We start from the raw sequence: 20589 nt of genomic DNA, 5'->3' as shown, positions 1-20589 counted from the left end.
CATGCATGTTCTCCCTCTTGGTCAGCCGTACATGAACATGGATGAGGGTGGGACAATGGTCGCCACGAGAAGCTGACTCATGCTGATTCTTTACGCCAGCTCTCACAGTGAGGCAGTTTAGTGCAGTGATAACAATTTCCAACATGGTCCCCGGATCCTCCTCCCTGAGCGATCACCAGGCATTTGGCCAGTGATGAGAAGGAACCAGCTCGCTGCTGTCATCCCTCCGGGTTGCCAACCATTCAGGAAATAGCACAACAGCAGTGAAAGAACACCTACCACTTGATCAGGTCACCACCAGGAGAAAGTGCTCCCAGAGGACAAAGTAGCTCAACACATTGCTGTTCAAAAAAAAATTCTAGGATATTACTTTATTCTTCTGAAAAAAAAAGCACGCATGCGATTAAACGGGTGTGTAATGTGAATTTCATGTGCAGCCCAGTGTACTGCAGTGAATTCCGGCGCCCGTGTGTATCTGGATATATCTGCATGTGTTTATAGGGGTGGCTGGGCTGTTTCAAAGCAAGATGAGGGGGAATTCTTCTTCTTTATGTACAATTATGTGAAGCTTATTGATGCCAAAGTGGGGATGACTACATGGCGTTCTGCTGGGGATACACACACCCTGAGGACAGCGGGTCTGCGAATCATCCGCTTCCACATTCCTCAGCACGAGCTCTCCATGTACATGCTGTACTCCTCCTGGCTCATTATTGCCATTACTGCACTGATAAGAATATTTAATTTCCTTTTTTTTTTTTATACACCTAGCAGTACCTTAAGTCATCCCTTACAAACACTGAGAAATGATGTGGTGAAGTCATTTATCAAGTCAAATGTCATTTAGACAATTAAATGCTTGTTTGGCAGGCGGTTATGGGCAAGCGTGCTTTTTTTTCTCTTTTTCTTTTATTTTTTTGCTCTCTCGTTCATTTTCAGCGTGTCTTTCTGCACGCTAAGCAGCGAGCTAGCAGCAGGGGAAGAGCTACGGCACAAAAGAGCCCTCGTGGGGCTATCCCTCCAAAGCAGCAAGTGACATCATCATTGCGAGACGTTGACATGGGTCATCTCCGCGAGTCAGGGGTGAAATGAAGATGAAGAAGAGAGAGAGGAAGAAAAAAAAAAAAAAAAAAAAGCACAGAGAGGGCCGAAATAGGGGGTGGCGGAAAAGACAGGAACGGTGAGGGAAAGGAGGGAATAGATGGATTGCTGACAAAAGGATGGTATGGGAGCCGGTGTGTGTGTTGTGTCGTGTTGGGCAGGGCTGTGCTCGGCTGTGCATGGCGTAACACTGACTGCTGGGCCCAAACGGTCACTCATATGACATGTCTGATGTGGGCCAGCCCCTACCATTCATCCCTTTGTGGTGCCGCCACACTGAGCAGCGTGACAATGAAGTGCAAAGCAGCAGTGGCAAAGAGGGCCAACTATAAGGATGGCCAATCTACTTATGCACCCCAGAGCTGACAGCTTGACATTTCTATTCACCACTCAGAGTGGATGCGAGGGGGTAGTGATGAGAGAAGGGGGAGCAGAGGAAAGGGAAGAAAAAAAAAAAAAAAAAAAGAAACAAAATGCTGTTTTTCCTTCAATCATCCTGTTGTATCTTGCCCACACAGTTGTTGTGCATTACAAGACGCCACTCACCACGGTTGTTGGTTTTTGCCTCAGACAGTTAGGCGGAGTAGGGGGTATAGTGGTGGACAGAGATAAAAACGAAGCCGAGTGATGGAAGATAAGTGTTGCCTGGTGATGTACCTGTTTGGATACTCTGGGCTCCTCCTCGATGTACTTCTGTTCGATGGGAATCAGCGTCCTGAGACCAGCCTTCACCTGGACGACGGAGTAAACAGGCGCAGTGTCACAAACAGCAATTGGTGAGCGAGCAATTAAACTTAAAACAATAAATACATTTTAAAAAATACAAGAATGCAGCGGAAAGACATAGTGCTGATAAATTAGTAAAGGGCATTGATTTGATTATTTCAAAGGGTTATTCAAAGCGCTGTGTAGTGGCAAAACATGGCAGCACATGCGTAGAGCGTGCCCCATGTCAGAGGCTAGAGGGAGCAGGAGAGAGAGCTGTAAGATGGCCGCTATAGGACACACACAGCGGTGGTGAATGGGCGAACAAAGGCTGCTGAGAGGGAGTCTTCGATAATTAAAGCCAAAACGAGGACGAGGGACAAGGGACGAGGGATGAGATGGAAGCAAGAGAAGGGGGGGGGGGGGGGCAAACAGAATAAAGACAACAGCAGAGTAGAAGGGGGGAATGCTGGAGAGAACAAGAGAGGGATGAGAGTGAGGGAGCGGATAATAGGGGGTGGAGGGGAAAATAAAAAAAAAAAAAATCAGGGAGGAGACTCAAAAAGGCAAAAGAAAGACTTACAGCATTAAAAATCACGTCTATTTCGAGAAAGATGACCCCTTTTGTTGGCCCTGTCAGCTCCTTGCTTTTCAAGGCGTAGGCTTTGCGTTCTCCATTTTGGATCTGTGGGAGAGGGACATGACAGGCGTCTGTCTGGCAATACCCGGCTGAATCGGCTCCCCGGGCCACCTTTGAACCCCAGCTGCTGGCGCTGACAGGGAACCCAAAACAACTGTGGCAACTCTGACAAGTACCTGTTCATTACCCACTGCAGCTCGGCTCTGTCAAACAGAAATTAACTATCCTGGGGAATCATACTGTAGAGCACAGCGCGGATATATTACACACACACACAATTCTTTCACAGGCCATCTATATTTTCTCCAAATGTAACATTCTTCTGTCTTTATTTTTCTCCAAATCACATCATTCCATTTCTCTATCAGTGTCATTTTCCTATCATCTCTCATCCCCTAACTTTCTTTCTTCTGAGCCATCAATCTCTTCTTTTTTCCCCTCAGTCCCTCTTCCATTTTTTCTCCTTCCTGTCATCTCCTTCTCTTTGTGAAATAATAACAGTGTCATCAGTGTAGCTGCAAAAATAACCTCTGCTTTTTATATCTTCCTCCGTCTGTTTTTATTCTTTCCGTTCCACTGTGTTCTCTCTATTATTCCCAAGGGAGGAGGGAAAGGAGCGCGCAGAAATCTTCCTTTGACTCACATTTAGTAAAGGAATAGCCACTTTCCCCAGGAAGTCGGCACTTCTATCTCTGTCCTCGTCGTAAACAGTGACCTCAAGTACGGAGTGGATGTCCTTCACGTTGCTGGACCACACACAAAGACAACACAGATGACATCTACACTGAAATGTGGGCTGCAAAACAATTTGAATGTCATCGCATCTTACTCAGGAATTTTCTTTTTTTCTCTTTTGTGCACATAAAAGACACGGAGATAGTTTAAAATTGGAGCATGAAAGATTATAAGTGTCTCATTTTTGACAAGTACAGTCGCATCAATGTTTGAAAATTCACCATACACATATTTTATGCGGTAGTGCAGAATGGTACAGCACGAGCTGAAGAAAGGCAAAATGTGCAGCTCAGATGTGTCAGATGTGTCTTTTAAGAACCAGGCAAGGTCGCATAATAGCAGATATTAGGTGTGTAAAGGAGATTATGAAAAATATATACGCACAGAAAATGAGTAAATTAAGTTGTTCCATTACTACGAACTGCAGATTTTGAGTGTGGAAAAATATATTTGATAAACCATGTCTCCTGTGACCTGTATTTTATCTGTTGCCATAGAAAAAAAAAAGAAACCTATTTGTCTAATATTTTGTCCTTATTTGAGTGCATGCACACAAATATTAAACATTTGGTAATGTAATATTAATTAAAAGGACTCAATGCCAAATCAACAACAACAAACTGTGATTAAATTCTAGGATTATTTAGTAGTCCAGAAAATACTTTTAAAAGGAAGAAGGTTAGGAGATACATCTGATTATGTTAGGGTTTTTTTTTTTTTTTTTTTTTGTTATGCGACTATTACTCCTTTCATCAAACTGTCATTCGAAGCAAACTCCTATTTTCTCCAGTAATGATATCTGTGTAAATGCAGAGAAATATGGGTGCTGTAAAAGCTACTCACAAAGTGAAGACCTTGTTCCATTCTGGATTGAGGTTTTTGTAAACAGTGTGTGTCTGCAGCCGATCGTTACTCAGCTCCACCACGCAGAATGGATCACTCTTACCTGAATAAACGAAAAAGAAAGAAAAAAGCAGAAAGGATGACCTTCTCAGCGAACAGTTAAATAAATATATAAAATACAGCTGATACTAGTTTGAAGTTGAAGTTTGATTAGCTTGCTTGAAAGCGAGAATCTTAAGTAATTCCAGCGGCTTTTGTCTATCGCCCATGCCTCACTTTATTAAGACATGCAGCATATAGCATCCTCCCTTTATATCACATGGTAGCTCTAACACCTGGGTCTTATCACAACTGTAATATGAGTCTTTCAATTTTAGCCCCAATGCCATGTATATTATACAACAGCATATCAGTGTGACATGCTGAAAGCCATTTCTATCAGCACCCTGGGAACATGGACAACTAGAAGATAAGCTCCAGGACAACTGTGCCCTGGGCAGTCGCAAGGAGGGGGGCGGGCGAAAGAAAAGAGGGAGAAGACTTTGAAAAACAGACGGTGCTGAGAACACAGAGGTCGACGTGGCTCCGAAGGCCAGAGAACTTCTGAGCAGAAGATAAAGACCGCCGAGCGCGGGGTGTGAGAAACGTAGCCGCTCTATGATCTCAGATTGCAAAGCGAGCAGTGGGATATTCACACCATCGACGGGAGGAAAAACACAACATCAGAATAAAAAAAAGGCAAAAGGGTGACCGAAAAATTATTCATTTAATGCAGATTATTTCTTATTTTTCTCCATGCACAATAATGGAAATTAAGAAAAACTGTGAGGAGTTTTCAAACCATGTTTTTCTTAATAGATATCTCACAAGCGATAATTATACAGAACATACATTCACATTAAAAAAATCTATTTTTTTAAGTAGGAAAAGAAACATGCTACAGAGTTGACTGTAAACCCTATTCATCAATGCTAATTAATTCCAGCAAAACTTTTAATTTAGGATTTACTACAGTTATGTAACAATGTAGGAAAGGACGAAAAGAAAAAAAAGAAATTATAATCATGGAGTTATCTCCTTCTCCTGAGAATAGCGTACTGTACTACGATAATGAAAACCAGTAATGTCCTATATTCTCCATTTGTTTACTAACATCTTGCATTTCAGATTCTTTTTCAGCAGCAAGGCGTGAGACCGGCTCTCCACGCCTGCCAGCCCACCGCTCTTCAATTTTCCTCCAGATGAACACACACACACACACACACACAAAAAAAACCAAAACAAAACAACAAAACTCTTAATTTGGGCTTTGATCATTATGTTTTTATTAAACTGCCGGGAGACGTTGCGCTGCTTGTTTAAGCTCATCATGCTTGAAAAGGCTGGGTCAGGAAAGAAAATCCATCTCACGCAAAATTTCCTCCAAAAATATTAAAAATATTGAAATACTATTAAAGCAGCGCTGTTGCATAATAAGATTGGATAATTTTAAGATTGAGTTCAGAGCCCATAAAAGCATGCATCCATACGTGTGTAAGTGTCATTGATTGGTGTGATTTTCTTCAAATGTTGTGACAAGGGCAGGACATTTAGTGGGTGTGCAAAGTAAATGTCACTGTGATCAATGCTGAGGCGTAGGTGTTACCTTTCATATCTGTTTGTGGCACTCTATTGATGTGGAGCATTTCAAGTGGATATTGACTGCTATGACTTCCATGACATAAAACAACATACAATAAAATAGACAAAAGTAACAGGACTCGACAGCTGACTTCTAAATTCAGCTTGATTTAACTCCATTAGAAACTTTCTGCAAATTATATACCCCATCAAATGACCTTTATTTGCCTTTCATACTTTGAACTGACAATGTCCCCTAAAAACAACCATTTGAAGCATTTTTCATATAATAATTTCACGCTGAAATTTCAAGAAGTTGAAATCCCCCTTAATCATCCTGAAACTCCGGTATCATCGACAATAATAATGTTGTCCCCATAAATCACATCTGATTCAATTTTAAGGCAATCACTCGAATTAGGAGATGGAAATAATTTCTGTGAAACCCCCATTCCTGCCACCCCCACTCCTCCCTAATATTCCGTTTTTAATGACATGGCAGGCGGTGTTGCCGCTGAGAGCCAGTTGTTATTGGTGATGAACTTTCACCTTATTGGCCACCAGCACCAGAGGCGGCTGTCTTCAACAATTACACGCTTAGATTTGAGCGCCGCTCAGTGATCGTCCAGGTAATGTCCGAGCACAGACACCCCCCACCCCTCTCCAACCCCACCCCACCCCTCTGGGCCCCATCGCTGTGGCGGTGGCAAAGGGTTTGCAGTGAGGAGTGGGCTCAAATTAATTTCAGAAGCGCTCCAAGATAAGTGCGGCCGATGAATACAGTAGAGAAATGAGGAAGCAAACTGTAATTTCCTAAAAGAAAGCTGAAGAGTTGAGGTTGGAGAGGGAGCAAGCGCACTTCACTGTCACAATAATTACGATTCAGACTTTATAATGTGAATCAGCGGCATTTCTGCTACATTCTCAGTCAATTTCAAGGCTGTTGTAAAATTGTTACGTATTAACAATATTTCAGAAAATCTACATTACTGTGAAAACGTACACATTTAAAGGCACGTTTCTTTATCCGTCACTGAGTTGCACATGGTGTCCGTGTGTGTGTGTTCGCGCATGTGTGTGTGTGTGTGTGTGTGTGAGAGAGAAAGAGAGAGGGAGAGAGAGAGACTACTGAAATGTCCTAACAGTATAGCATCCACTCAGACGGACAAGAGCTGGCAGACAAAAAGGATTGTTGGTTTTAGAGACTATTTTCAGTTATCCTACTTGGGCTGGAGTGGAGCTACTCCACAAAAACACTCCAATTAGAGAGACAGAGAGAGAGAGAGAGAGAGAGAGAGAGAGAGAGAGAGAGAGAGAGAGAAAGAGACAGAGAGAGAGAGAGAGAGAGAGAGAGAGGAGCAGAGGACAGGCTGCCTGAATGGGAGCGAGATGCTGAACTCTCTCTCTCTCTGACCTCCTCCCTCTCTCTCTCGGTCTCTGCCTGTCTGTTTGTCTGTCCTTCTGTTTCTCTCTCACCTTGCTCCTGACCCTCTCTTGGTCTGGGTTGTTAAAATAGGGTGTTCATGTGGTGAGGGCCCTTATGCAGCTCTTACAGAGCTATTGTTTCTGCCAGTGACACGCACACACACTCACTCACACGCACACGGCCGTACACACACACGGACGCACAGTGTCTGACTCACAACAGGAATAAGCCGTCTCCAAACAGCCCCTTTTGCCTGTCTTTTATCAGTATCAGTTCACTTACTCTGCTCATGTGTGCGGGGTTCGACCAGCTGAGGAGCATATTCTTTATTTTTTTTTTTTTAGGGGAACAAAGAGAAAATGCTTCCTTTCATTATCGTGATTGTAAAAATTCAAGTAAATTTTCACATCAATGTGTCTGAATATGAGATCTATTTGCCTTTAAGTCAAAAAAGAAAAAAAGCTGTGAAAGTAGGCCCACATGTGAAACCAAAGGAGATGTTTTTCTTCATGAATACGTAAAGTTAAGTGAAAAAACCTTTCGCCTGCGAATGCAAACGTTGACATTTGAAGTTAAAAGTTATCCTTTGTGGGTCTAATTAAAAACGGCCTCATTTCATGATGGTTCAATTGGTGCAGCAAAGTCAAAAAAGAGTTGTCACGTTGCACATCCATTTTTTTTTTTATAATCCAGTATTCACAAAACCATGCGTCTTTCTCTTGAAGAGAGTCACCACCGTCGAGGCACTTCTGAGTTCAAACGTGTTTCCAATTCAAACCAGTGGAGACAAACAGCTAACACATTTTTTTTTTTTTTTTTTTTTTTTAGAAGAAGAAGAAGAATCCATAAAGCCAGGATCTGAATGATGATCTCTACAACAGAGTCACAGAGCAAATGTCTGCCGCGAGTGAAATACAAGAACCAGAGAGCCATTAGGTTTACACCGAGACTGCTCCGGTCGCTCCCCGCAATAACCCAAATCAACCAGCCCCACTCTGTATTTGCTAATGGGACTGTGGATGTTTCAAATGGAGAAGAACTCCAGACACACACACACACACACACAGGCACACACACACTTCGTTCTCTCCTCACCAGATAATACAGAGTGAAAAACTAGGCCTGTCCACTGTAGGCCTAATTAAAAGTAAGAATTAATGGAGAATGGAGGATTCAGAGAGAGCAAGCCGAGAAAACGCAGGAGGAGGGAGGAGAGAGATTTGTTGGTTCAAATTTGTACTTTTTCTCTATTATTCAAATGAGCAGACTGCATCTTTTCTAAAAATGCAGAGACAAATTTAGCGTCCTGCACAAAGTAGACTTTAACTCTCTCTGAGGATTCTCCACGAGGATCATCCCTTAAACCAAAATTACCCCCCGACTTCATCTTCTGCCAGACCTGTGGTGGATGGCTGGTGGCGGAATACGCGCCACAGAAATTTTTCAATGTCCGGACGGAAACACTCAGCAGAAGTTCTTTAAAGGATAAAAATGCTCTTGTTAGTTTCGCTCCATGCTGTCACCAATCAGATGAATGCATAGTGTTCTGCGTCTGATAAACGGGCAAATTGGATGTAGTGTCAGCACAAATCCAGGAGCGAGAACGGAACCGCCGATGAATTTCAGAGATCACACGATCCTCTTCGGTGGACGTTAGGTCATTGTCTTACCTGTGACATCTGCAGCCATGAGGCCCTCGGCCCTGATGACCTTAACCTGCACCACGCCAACATCTTTCAGGTTGTGCAGCGACCTCCACAGGCTCTGAAACATCACAGCGACAGGGTGAAAGGGCAAAGAGGACAGCAAATTAGCACTGAAGCAAAAGGCAGGTCAATAGCCTGACATTTCATTAAAGGAGGAAAGGGTAGAATATGTCCTTTACTGATCTTCATTTGAAAATGTGGAGTTGGCATTTACAGTCAAGCCTAACATAGAACAAATGGCTGAATTTAATTTGGCATTATAGCTGCACCTGGCTGCTGAAATGCTTCTTAACTTTCTTCTTTTTACGTGGAAAAGAATTTAAGATCGATCTGACTTAAAGAAATGTCATTTGCAAACAAATATTGGTTTACTCGAGGTAAATCCGTGATCGCGACACGTTCGATTAAAAGCATCATAAAAAAAATGCTAAATACAAATCAACATCATCAGATGAATATTAAATGAAGCTTAAACTGGGCTTGGGGAAAACTGGTGTTTTCCTACAATGATAATAGACGTATCATGGTGAGTAGACACACTCAGGTGAAAGATGTCTGGCAGTAACACCATAGTTAAGAAGGAAACACAAATTGACCTGCGGAGATGTCATAGATCCCCGTGATTGTCTACAATGAGAGCTGCCGTGCTGCACGCTCAAGGTTTCAATAACCAGAAAATAGAGGATTGCATACAAGCCAGGCTGTAAATCTGCTGAATACAGAAGTATCCTGTGGAGATCAACACGTTGGTCTCACCAGCAAACACACACACACACACACTATCATAAACTGGTACTTTTGTTCACACCCAAATACTCACTCATAAACACATGCATAGAAAACCTATACTGAAGCCAAATTGAGTAGCATGTCGGTGTGTCTTAAAAGCAGAAAAGAAATGCACTTCACTTCAATTTATTTCTCTCTCTCTCTCCCTCTCTATTTCTCTCTCTTGCTCTCTCTGGCAATAACCCCTTCCATCCCCACAGGAGTAATTATAATTTAAATTTCAGAGTCAGGGCCAGGCTACAGACTTAATTCATTATTACCAACTCTGTCAGACTCTGCCTGTTTCCAGCGATATCATTGTCCAAAAGCTCTCTAAAGGAGATGAGAGGGGCGAGTGTGTGAAAGAAAGAGAGGGGTAGAGAGAGATAGAGAAGGAGAGAGGGAGAGAGAGAGACTGTCAATTTTAAAGGCACGATTGGTCTGGAGATACAACTGCATGTTGTGATTATTGGGGAACAGCCAAGAAAAGAGATAGATCGAGAAAAGAGTAAGAAAGGGGGCAAAGGAGTGAGGCAACGGGGCAAAGATGAGGGCAAATTATCGGTTGACTGCTTAATGTGTTGGAGTTCAAAAAGCAGAACATGGCATGATGTAAAGAAAAGTGCAGCTGCAGGGCTGCAGCTCAAACATCAACTCTGAAAAATACAGAAAAAAAACTTGAACTGTTATTGAATTAACGAGATTTACATCTACTGGATTTTACCAAGTATGTTAACTAGATTTTAATTATTTGTTTGTTCATTTGATGAGAAATTATCTTAAGCCCAGTGGATGATAGTCTTGTTTATGAATATTTCTTCTCTCTAGCTTGTCTTTAGATGCTTCCCATTTGACATTTTTTTACATCCATGGCTTTCAAGACAATAAAACAATACGCATAAATGGCAAAACAACTGCATTTAGAATTAAATAAAATTACCTCATAAATGTATGAATACAGCAGTTTTGCGCACCCCCTCAACCACTTCATTTCCCTTTATCCCTTCCTCCCACCACATAGGCTCCCTAAGGGAACAGTTAGAGTTCAGCCTCAATCCATGATTGGTAGCGAGAGCCCACCCATCCTCCACAAGGATTCAAACCCTCATCAGAAAGATAGACAGCAGTGGATGGACTGGACAGACAGGTAGAGAAAGAGAGATATGAAAGGAGGCCAAGAACAGCAACCGCCCCACCCCACCCCACCCCACCCCCATTTATGTCTCAACGAACCCCCCATAAGCATGCAGGTGGAGTGACGGGGATAAGGAGGAGATGAAAAAAAGGAGACGGACGGAAGTGAAAAGGGAAATATGGAGGGACAGGGTTGGCTTTCATAAGACAAACTCTCGTCCTGTCTGTGACTGACATCTTGTCACTGTGACGTCTTCTTCCCGTCCCTGTCACACTCCACCACCACATAAACACACACAAATGAATCAGCGCATAGGCTTCTGACTCACTGTCATCTCTGCAGCATGTCACCTTTCATCACTACTGCATAACATTTCACACTCACACGCGGGCACACACACACACACAAACACACAGTCTGTCCAGCAGTCCTCCAGTAAGGGTAATGTTTGATCAGATTCTCAAAAACAAACCAAATGGCAACGACGTCCTGGTCCTCCTTCAACTCTAACTCCTGTTTATCAGCTCGGGATCGCTGTCTGTCAAGACTCCCTGTCATGACTGCTTTCTGATCATCGCACCCAACAGTGCAGCACCCACTTCCTGTCCACTTTACTGTGCTCTGGCCTCACCCTCGGAGCAGTGCACCAGAGTGGGTGGGAGAGGTACTGCAGGTGTGTGTGTGTGTGTGTGTGTGACGGCGTGCGCAGTACGACACACGGGGGTGGGCGGTGAAGTGCCACCACTTCGGCGGAGGTCACCACGTCCTCCTTCTCTCATCCACCCATCTCGTGGCCACCTCAGGCCCATTAAGAGCCATTAGTGTGTGTGCTCCTTTGCCATCATAATGCATAAATCTCTTTCTCTCCTTTTCCCTCTCTTCCCTCCATCCCCTCTCTACTTCTGGGAAACAGTAATTAGGGATGAAGGAAAGGTTACAGCGAGCAATAGAACATCTAAGGCAGTTGTCTCTGAGTGAGTGTATTGCACCATGTTGCATATACTTCTGCTGTAAGGTGCATTCAAAGTAGCTCATGGGGGCAAATCTTGTACACTCGTCAACACGTATGCATGCGGTAAAATATGTGTACACACACACACACACACACACACACACACACACACACACACAGAAAGTCATCACAATGCAGAGCAGCTCGAATGAGGCACACATTAATGAGCTCGGTGCGAGCAGATCCCTGCACTCAGGTGTCTGTTATCGGTTTTCATCAATTTCTACAGATTGAAATGGGGGGGAAAAAAACACCAGCCAAATTCTGTAGTGACCTCACTGTGACCATTTGAGCTGCGGTTTATGTATAGCTCGGCTGTTTGTGTGCAAAGGGCGTTTGTGGGACCGACAATAACAATTATATAAAATGAAGACGGGATTGTTTTCTTAGAAAGTTTGGTCTTTGAAGTTGGCAGACCATGCATGTATACATTTTTCAGAGCAATATCTTCATTTTGTCTAGCTATATTGCACCAAAAGTAATCTAGTGACTGCTTAAAGTGGACCCAACAGCAGACTGTATTCATCTCCTCTGCCTTTATGTCTTCTATGCAGGTATCCGCTCTCCTAAGCCCTGATGAATTAGATTCTTTCACTTACTCCTACCACTTTATTAGATAGCAAGCACTGATTGATACCATTTTTGCATGTATGTGCGTACTTGTTTGTGACTTGTTTTGGCGAATGCTTCAGATGACCTTGTGCTGGACTGCTGATTTTTAAGCTGATAATACCAGTAAATAAAAAATGTGCCTACACACACACCTACACATGCACATACGGAGCAGATTAGCAGGCTTTGAACGGCACTGTTATGTATTAGTGCTGGCACTTGGTCGTACTATTGCTTTTGATAAGGTACATCTGTATTAAATTCTCCTACTGAAAGACTGTCAGTCTCGAGTAAAGGAATATGTTAATAGGTAGGGACCATTCAAGTCGTCAAACCGACCTCACTGTGCCCCTCCATCTGCAAACCCCCCACCTTCCTCCCCCCTCTATCTCTCCGTCCCTTCATCTAACAGGAGGGCCAAAGCGGCGGCAGACAAAGAATCGAGGTTGCCGAGAGAGTGGGACAGAAATGGGGACTGCGGGCGAGAGAAGGAGGCAGGAAAAGAGGTAGGTGAAGGAAGTAAAATGTGTCGCCTTCAGTCGAGCAGAAAAACGGGGTCTGCACAAGTTGTGAGAGAGGTGAAATAGCTTTTTCTTTTCATTTTACACGCCTTCCCTTCCCGGTGCAACCCTCACCCTGTACCTCTCGCCCCCTATTACACACATTCACTCAAACACACAAACACACGCACACACACACACACACACATACACGTACTCGCTCACTGTCCCCGCCCTCGTTTTGTGACAGTCAGGAGAAGCAAAGCATGTTTGTGTCTCAGTCCTAGAGCTCCCCCCTCTGATTTTGGTCGGTTTCTGCAGCACGAAGCAAAGCGGTCAACCTCCTGTGGCTAGCCAATAAGCACCGCCATGGTTATGTAGGTCGTGCCACCGATGTCTGGCCACCAGAGCTCATGCACAAATTAAAACAGTCAAACACCCACCAGCTGAGAAGCACCACTACGCTGAAATCCAAACATATCCTATAATCTCACCAACACATGCAGCCCCTTATTGTATAGCAAGCAAAGACACATATAAGATACTGAAACAGCAAGAACCAAATGGACCCATGGAGACATTGGTAACAGCAACACTTCAAAAGAATTTAATGGACTGAGTCACATATTAAACACATCTTGCACAGCGTGTTTGCTTTCTAAGATTCAAATTAAACTAAAGAAAAAAAGGCATCTAAAAGCTTAATTGAGTTGCAATACTTTCCAATGCATAGGGGGGAAAAGTCTCACACGAACACTACATGTGAATTAAATCTATTGAAGTACATGAGAGTGTCTTGGTAAAAGGAGAGTGTGAAGGGTTAACTCAGATAAGACAAAGACGTGAAAACATTGTGTCAAGCCGAGGGCCTCTGGAGCAGATGGGGCCTTCGGCTGGCTTTTCTCTCTCTTATACTCATTTCACATTAAGTAAACTTAATGACAGCTGATTAATAAGCTGGAGGATTCTGCATTCAGGTAACCAAGGCCAAACGATTTTATGATAATGGTAAACAGCCACAAAGTACTGTGGGCTGTAACTGCAAGATGCTGCCCGCGGTCAGGATCATGACACCTTCCATTCAAAACCACTCTGGAGAACAACAGATTTTTACCACTGTGCTCGCTCCCTTTGTGAGCAATTCATCTTTAATGCATCTTCAACTTCTGTGCTCTCATCAACCTCTAATTTCAAACCACAACTGCATATTTCACCACATCATTTTGTAAAGCTGAGAGTCTTCTGGATGAACAAGTGAGAGTCTCCATGTGTTATGAATAAACCATGACTTTTTAACACCAACAAGCCCGACTATGAATCTGTGAAGGAGTTATTGTTTGGTGCATCAGTCAGACTCATGACATAAAAAAGGAATAATGCATTTCTTTCCCTTGGACATTTCAGCAAACATCACACAGTCATCAATCGAAGAAAGGAGCCAACTTCTATGAGCATGTGTTTAGTCACTGACGAAAAAGGTGGGATTCTAAGACAAACACCCCTTTTACAAGGTTCATACACGAAAAACACACCAATCCATCCATTTTCTACGCTGCTCAATCCAAAACATGAGCCTCAAAGCCGATCCCAGCTGACCGTGGGTGAAGGCGGGGTACAAAATGAACAGGTAATCATGCTTTTATAAAGATTAGAATTTTCAAGCTGCACGATGCAGAATGAATTCAGCATGTTCCTGAAAACCAGTGCTGCTGCTATGCAGACCTCTTTCAACAATTAAAAAGCCTAAAACCAAACTAATAATGTGTCCCTCAGCTCAGGGTCACCGAGCGCTGTCCACAAGGGAGACACAGACCCATCAAAAACACGTAATATGAAACGTGTTTAAAAAAAGTCACAGCCAAATGGCATACATGCCAAGGTTAAATCATGCAGAGAGCAAGCTGAATAAATAGACCATAGAAAAACTACTTTTTGGCCTATTTGGGAAAAAACAGATAGAGGAGGTGATTGTTGCATTTAAGCTCACAGTATTTCTGCCTTGTGAATGAGTGACGAAAATGTCTTTATGATCTGTTTCAGTGAGGATTTTGGTTGTGTGTTTTCACCTTTACAATTTAATGTAATATTATATTAAACTAAAAAAAAAAGATGACTTCTGATCATGAAATGACTCACATATCTCTGTGTGATCTGGCGTCTCTCATGTGGGTCGTCCAGCATGTTGACCGACAGGTCTGAGATGGAAACGGCAGCGGAGGCGGTGAGTGTGACCAACAGCACCAGCACACCTTCGCCTTCTTCCAGCGGCACATCCAACTTGTGTGTGTGTTCTTTGCTAAGAAGCGACAGGTCAATGGTACACCTACAATACGGATTAAACAATGAAAGAGAATTACATTATAAAACAGGGGTTTGTTAACTGACTTGCACAGAAAAATTTCAAATTTCCACAGACCTTCTGCAAAATTAACAGCCAAAATATTACAAAATTTACGCTTCCTCTGAAAGTATTTACTTTATCTGTTTCATCTCATTATAAATATTTAGAAATCCAGGAGTACGCTGTTCTGCAGTATAACTACATAGGCCATATCACATGAGTTCTATATTCAACTGAACACAAGTGAGTCAAAGCCAGAACAGTTAATACCTTTTAGTGGACACTTGAGAGCATCTTAGCTTGAATAAATTGATTTTCTGGCAGGTCCTTGATATATCTAAGCTTGATATTGAGGCAGGCCAATGGTAATTACTGAACCTGGGTCAAACAGTTCAAACACCAGTGTTTAAATTTGCTCGGGATTGCTAGATTGTGAAAAAAAAAAAAAAAAATCTCTGCTTAACAAGAGGTGAAACATGGATGAATCCAGACAAGTGCAAACGAGTTCATCTCAGACTAAAAACTGCAAATATTAGCCCGGTATAGCTGTTTTTTATGGAATAACTGCCCTGTTTGAATCAGCCAGTAGAATGGTGAAACTCACTGTACCTCCCCATGAAGTCATCCTTTTTGCCAGCATCTTTGTCCCAGACAGTGATGTCCACGTAGCCTCCCTGCTCGTCGTACAGGTGGAAATCAAACTGTTCTCTCCATTGAGGGTTCAGGGTCTTGGGAATTGTCTGGATCAGTCAGAGAAGAAAAAATACGTGTCTCAGTTGATAACATAACTCAAGTGTATATTGTGTTCTTCTCTATCAATTTAGCTTAGAAGTTAATCCAAAATACAGTTAAACAAAACATTATATTTCTTTTTCAACACACAGCCACATTGATAACAATCAATTAGGGATATTTAATTTTTTTTTTTTTTTTTTTAAATATGTTCATTTTCGTATAATTATCAATTATGCTCAACTTTTTTTTAAGATGTACCTAAAAATGGTTTAGAAAGAAAAGGTGACTGGAAGTATTAACTGTTGGATCATTGCTGGGGGAAAACAGAGAACAACAAAAACAGGTTGTTCACAAACACGTGTGACCGCGTGAATGCATGCATTGCAAAAAGTTTTAGTTGGCATTCTCTATCAAGCAAAACTCAAGTAAGGAACTCCATCCATCGTACATCAGAGCAGTTCAATAGAAAATGTCACGAGCTGAATTTTCATGATCACCCTTTTGGACAATCTGATTGAATTCCTTCTGATTGACAGAGCATATTGTACTGTTCACCTTAACACTGAATGAAGTGGTTAGATTGACATGAAAGAAAATAATCTGAGTCAGTCATCAGTGCTGAAGATAGGTTTGTGAGCTAGACTAATAAAGCACTGTTTCTTTAGGATTTCTTTAAAAACGCCAACAACAAAGAAACCTCTTTGTTTAGAGGATGATCAGTGTGTTCAGAGTATGATGTGACTGCTGTCTCTTGCATTGCGTCTTTTAGAGACAATGAATTCCACAAAGTTTCAACAGTGAAAAGCAATTGTAATTTCAATCAGACAAGGCCATTTCTAATCATCTGGAAGTGTTTCCATGATTGCTTATGGTCCATGCAGCTGGTGTCTCTCTAATTTAATTATCACCTTCTCTTGCTCATACCCATTTTAAAACAAACAAAAACTCTGTGTGGTCATGATGTGGTTAAAAACAAGAAGAAGAAGAAGGGCTGAACAGGTGGGTGTTTACCTTGCTCTTGTACTTTTGGTGACCCATCCTGAATTTGACATAAGGGTCGCTGAGTCCGTTGGCGTCCATTGGCTGCAGGCCGCGACCTTCTATCAGGCTGATGCTGACGATACCCCGCCACAGCTGGGCTTTTCTGTGCACATCTGACAGTCGCATGCTCTGGTACTGCAGCAGGTGGACAAAACACACAGACACACACACACACACACAAATACATTTACACAAACATTTTTACATATGCAGGCAAGTACACAAACACCCACTAAATAAACACAAAGACAGTGTGCATTAATTAACCCCGATAAGAAGAAGACAACAGAAAGAAGGCCCTTTTACACTTCACATTTTGTCGACCGAAAAAACAAAACAAAACAAAAACAAAAACAATGCGGCATTTAGACAACACAGACAAGAGCAGGCAAAATACACACAATAACAAATATACACAAAATCATTGAACTCGGTTCACTCCTGCTTTCAGTCGGCATGCCAGAAAAGTCCGATAGATGACCAAGTGATAAATATAAAAACACAAACAAAGACAAAACACAACTTCCTGGAAACCAAAATTGATATGCTCTACAGTTTGGTGTAAAAATAGCTAGCATGTTTCATAATTTCTGCCTGCCTTGTTTGAGTTAAATGAAATTATTCATAAATTGCACAAGACTGAATCACACGGCACCAGTCTGATCGCCAACTTCCAGGTATTAGAAAAGCAAATAAATAAAAAGGAGAGAAGTAGTTTATGTGGTTTGTCTTCTCTAAAACAGGCTACCATTTGAAATATGCTTTTAGTGTGCCTTTGTACATTCTTGTCAGTCCATCTGGCTACAACGTAGATTTGACAGCTCTGCAAATTCAGATTGATCACTCTTCGTGTGTTTTTGGATCTTTTTTTTTTTCCTCAGCGATTTTTCAGCACTTAAAGGCCTATTTAACCTCTCTTTGAATCATGTCAGTATCCTTCACTAAAACAAAGAGTAGGGTATTTATTTGTCAAACAAATACACGTCCTCCTCCTCTAGCTCAGCCTTTCTCTCTGCTCCTTCCTCGTTAGGGGAAATTTATTAGCATAGCTTTTGTTTTGCGGGTGAATTTCATTAAACTCTGAACAAACCCTGCCTCGCAAGCAGGGGCCTTTGATCTGGAGACAGAGCCTCTTAATTTCCATTCTCCAGACATTAAACAATGCGAATAGCTCCCTGCAATAAAGAAAACCTCCCATACACCAACTCCCACATCCTTCATTTCTCCTGTCTACTTGCTACCAACACACTGTATGCTAATGATGAGAGGTCAGCATTATGTCCTACTAGAGCAAAATCTTTTTTTTTTCTTCTTCTTCTTTTTTTCCTTATTTCCTTGCTATAGTTGCAATGTATTTCTGGTTACAGACAACCATGGGCTATTTGGATTGAGAATTCTTACTCCACTGCGGGAGCACAGCAGGATAGAAATCACACACAAAGATAGTCAGAGGATTAAAGTCTTATAAGACTCACTGGGAGAGTTTAAGAACTAATACTGCCTCGCACGTGGTTCAACTTTTGTCTGCCCTTTGGAAGAGGAAAAACATATGAAGTGTCAAAACAAGCATTTTGCCCAGTGGTGAAGTTGGGGAGACCGGGATTAAACATGCTGCTGACTTCCAATTATCATTTGGAAGTTCTTCTAAAAAGTTTACATGTTCTATAGCGGGTTGATCAGCCATATATGCTTCATTAAAAAGGGGAGTGGTTGTGTAAAAATAACCAGCTCCTGGATGCAGTAGAGCACAGAGGCAGGGAGGCACTCAAGAGCAGTGCCTTTTTTGGTAGGGTAGCACAGTAACTAGTTAGTTAGTGTTTGAGCTAATTCCCGAGTCACAGGCGGGGTGGCCCAGTTTGGAGGCTTCAAAGGCTTGGTTTGGGGAGGCACGATACAGCAGGACGTCTGCCCAGCTCCAACCAAGCGCACTTCAAATGTGTGCGTCTCTCTGTGGAGATCAAACTTTTCACCATTAGTAGAGGAAAAATTCAGTGCCTCTAGGTGCAATTCACAGTTTGACTGCAGTTAAACGGAGCTTCCAGATACAGCCTGTATCCTGCTCAGTGACAGGATACCTTAGCGCAAGAGAAACCTGAGCAAACAAAGCTGTAAATTCACCCAATTCCAAGCACGCGTTTGTTCCCAATACTGATTTAGCTGTATTTGGCTAAAAAACAAAGTGTGTGCTGCATGCATGAGCCAGCAGGAAGAAGCAAACTTCGACCAGCATGCGTTCTGTTTAACCTGACAGCCAACAACAACCACAAAAAAAATGAAATCAAAAGACAGCAGTCTCTTGTGTGCAGCAGGATGGGAATTCAAATACAATGAAAATCATAGATCCGTACTTGATTTGAAGGGGTCTAGGAGTGCTAGACAAGTCAACAAATGTTTTTTTATCTAGAAAATGATTTGTTGTACAGCACTCCTTCAAAACCCATCAATACAAATATCAGGCTTTATTTTGTCACACAGCAGCTGCAATACACCATACAGAGAGCGGAAACAGATCAGGTTAGGAATGTGACCCATACTGATATTTTCAAATCTGATCCAGATCCACACTACTTTTACACAAAGTCCTAAATGGAATACATAGACTATGTGATATTTTTTACAGCCCCTCAGTCGAGATGGTTGTGTCTCAGCTCATTTATCTTTACATCATAAAGACGAGCATCAGAATTCATTGTTGGAAGAGGCAGAGAATATAAACAATGTGCACAACTCTGTCTATCATCTATATTGTTTTATCCACGTCAGGGTCACTGGAGTCTCTGGCACATGATGCTGACTCAAATGCATGGCTCTGGATGTTAGGAGACAAGACCCCACACGCACAGTGCCACGCCTGTACTCCGACCTCAAACATCCTCGCTATGGTCATGTGCAAAACTACACACCCAAATGCCTCCTGTACGGACGTAGCAGTCACTTCTTCAATAAAAGGTTACTGTTAAAATTTGCGCCGTTTTCTATTTGTTTTTCAGATTTTTGTTCTTTTTCATGCGATCATGCAAAATTGAGCAATAAGATCTGCAGTGTGAATATTTGAACATGCAGCATTTTTTTCAATTACTGATGAAAATACAGTTGCTATTATGACATCAAAACGTGAGCCATGTTATTGTCCATATCATGAGCCATATAGTCCATCTCTAACCTACTAAAAAGAAATGCATTGCCCTGACAATAATGACTTACTTTCATTCTGATAGCTACGTAAACTATGAAATGATAGCAGAAATTTTCAGCCGGATTAAAGAACTTGAAACTTTATATCCCCTCAGTTGATGAAAAAAAAAACCAGGTGGTATATTGCAGCTCGTGGAAAAATAAGTTGGTGATGATGACAATCAAAAAGCTTTAAAAACAAAAAGGGGGGGAATACCACTGTGAAAAGGGCAAAGGGAAGAAAGAATGGAAAGTGGCAGGGAGACTCCATCCATGTACCAGGACACCAGTGAAGGAGGAAAGGTGAGGTGCAGTGCAGTTGGTAGTGGGTTACAGTAACAGTCAGAGGTTTGGGGAGTTACATGCTGTTTTAGTTTACCTTACTAGATCGTTTCCAGTTCCTTCTCAAAAGCATGGTCTGTAAATGAGACAAAGCGGTTACAGAGCGCCCCCCACTGTCTCCCCCTAAGGCTGAAGGGTCAGAGGTTACAGGGC

At 42.2% G+C, this 20589-nt stretch overlaps 1 protein-coding gene across 2 annotated transcripts in view; it reads right to left on the bottom strand.

The window, feature by feature from the left end:
* mctp1a (multiple C2 domains, transmembrane 1a) overlaps positions 1-20589 on the bottom strand; it is a 132222-nt gene that overhangs the window by 41872 nt on the left and 69761 nt on the right. For both annotated transcript variants that reach the window (XM_030105451.1, XM_030105452.1), the window contains exons 6-14: positions 20474-20512; positions 16891-17055; positions 15754-15884; positions 14940-15126; positions 8741-8834; positions 4025-4127; positions 3090-3192; positions 2390-2491; positions 1759-1833 (exon numbers count right to left, since the gene is read on the bottom strand). In XM_030105451.1, the coding sequence (XP_029961311.1) occupies positions 1759-1833; positions 2390-2491; positions 3090-3192; positions 4025-4127; positions 8741-8834; positions 14940-15126; positions 15754-15884; positions 16891-17055; positions 20474-20512 (999 nt within the window). The remainder of the gene's footprint in view (positions 1-1758; positions 1834-2389; positions 2492-3089; positions 3193-4024; positions 4128-8740; positions 8835-14939; positions 15127-15753; positions 15885-16890; positions 17056-20473; positions 20513-20589) is intronic.

Source organism: Salarias fasciatus, chromosome 12 (assembly GCF_902148845.1).
Source record: "Salarias fasciatus chromosome 12, fSalaFa1.1, whole genome shotgun sequence".
Classification (NCBI taxonomy): domain Eukaryota; kingdom Metazoa; phylum Chordata; class Actinopteri; order Blenniiformes; family Blenniidae; genus Salarias; species Salarias fasciatus.
This window is presented reverse-complemented; position numbering and strand designations above follow the sequence as displayed.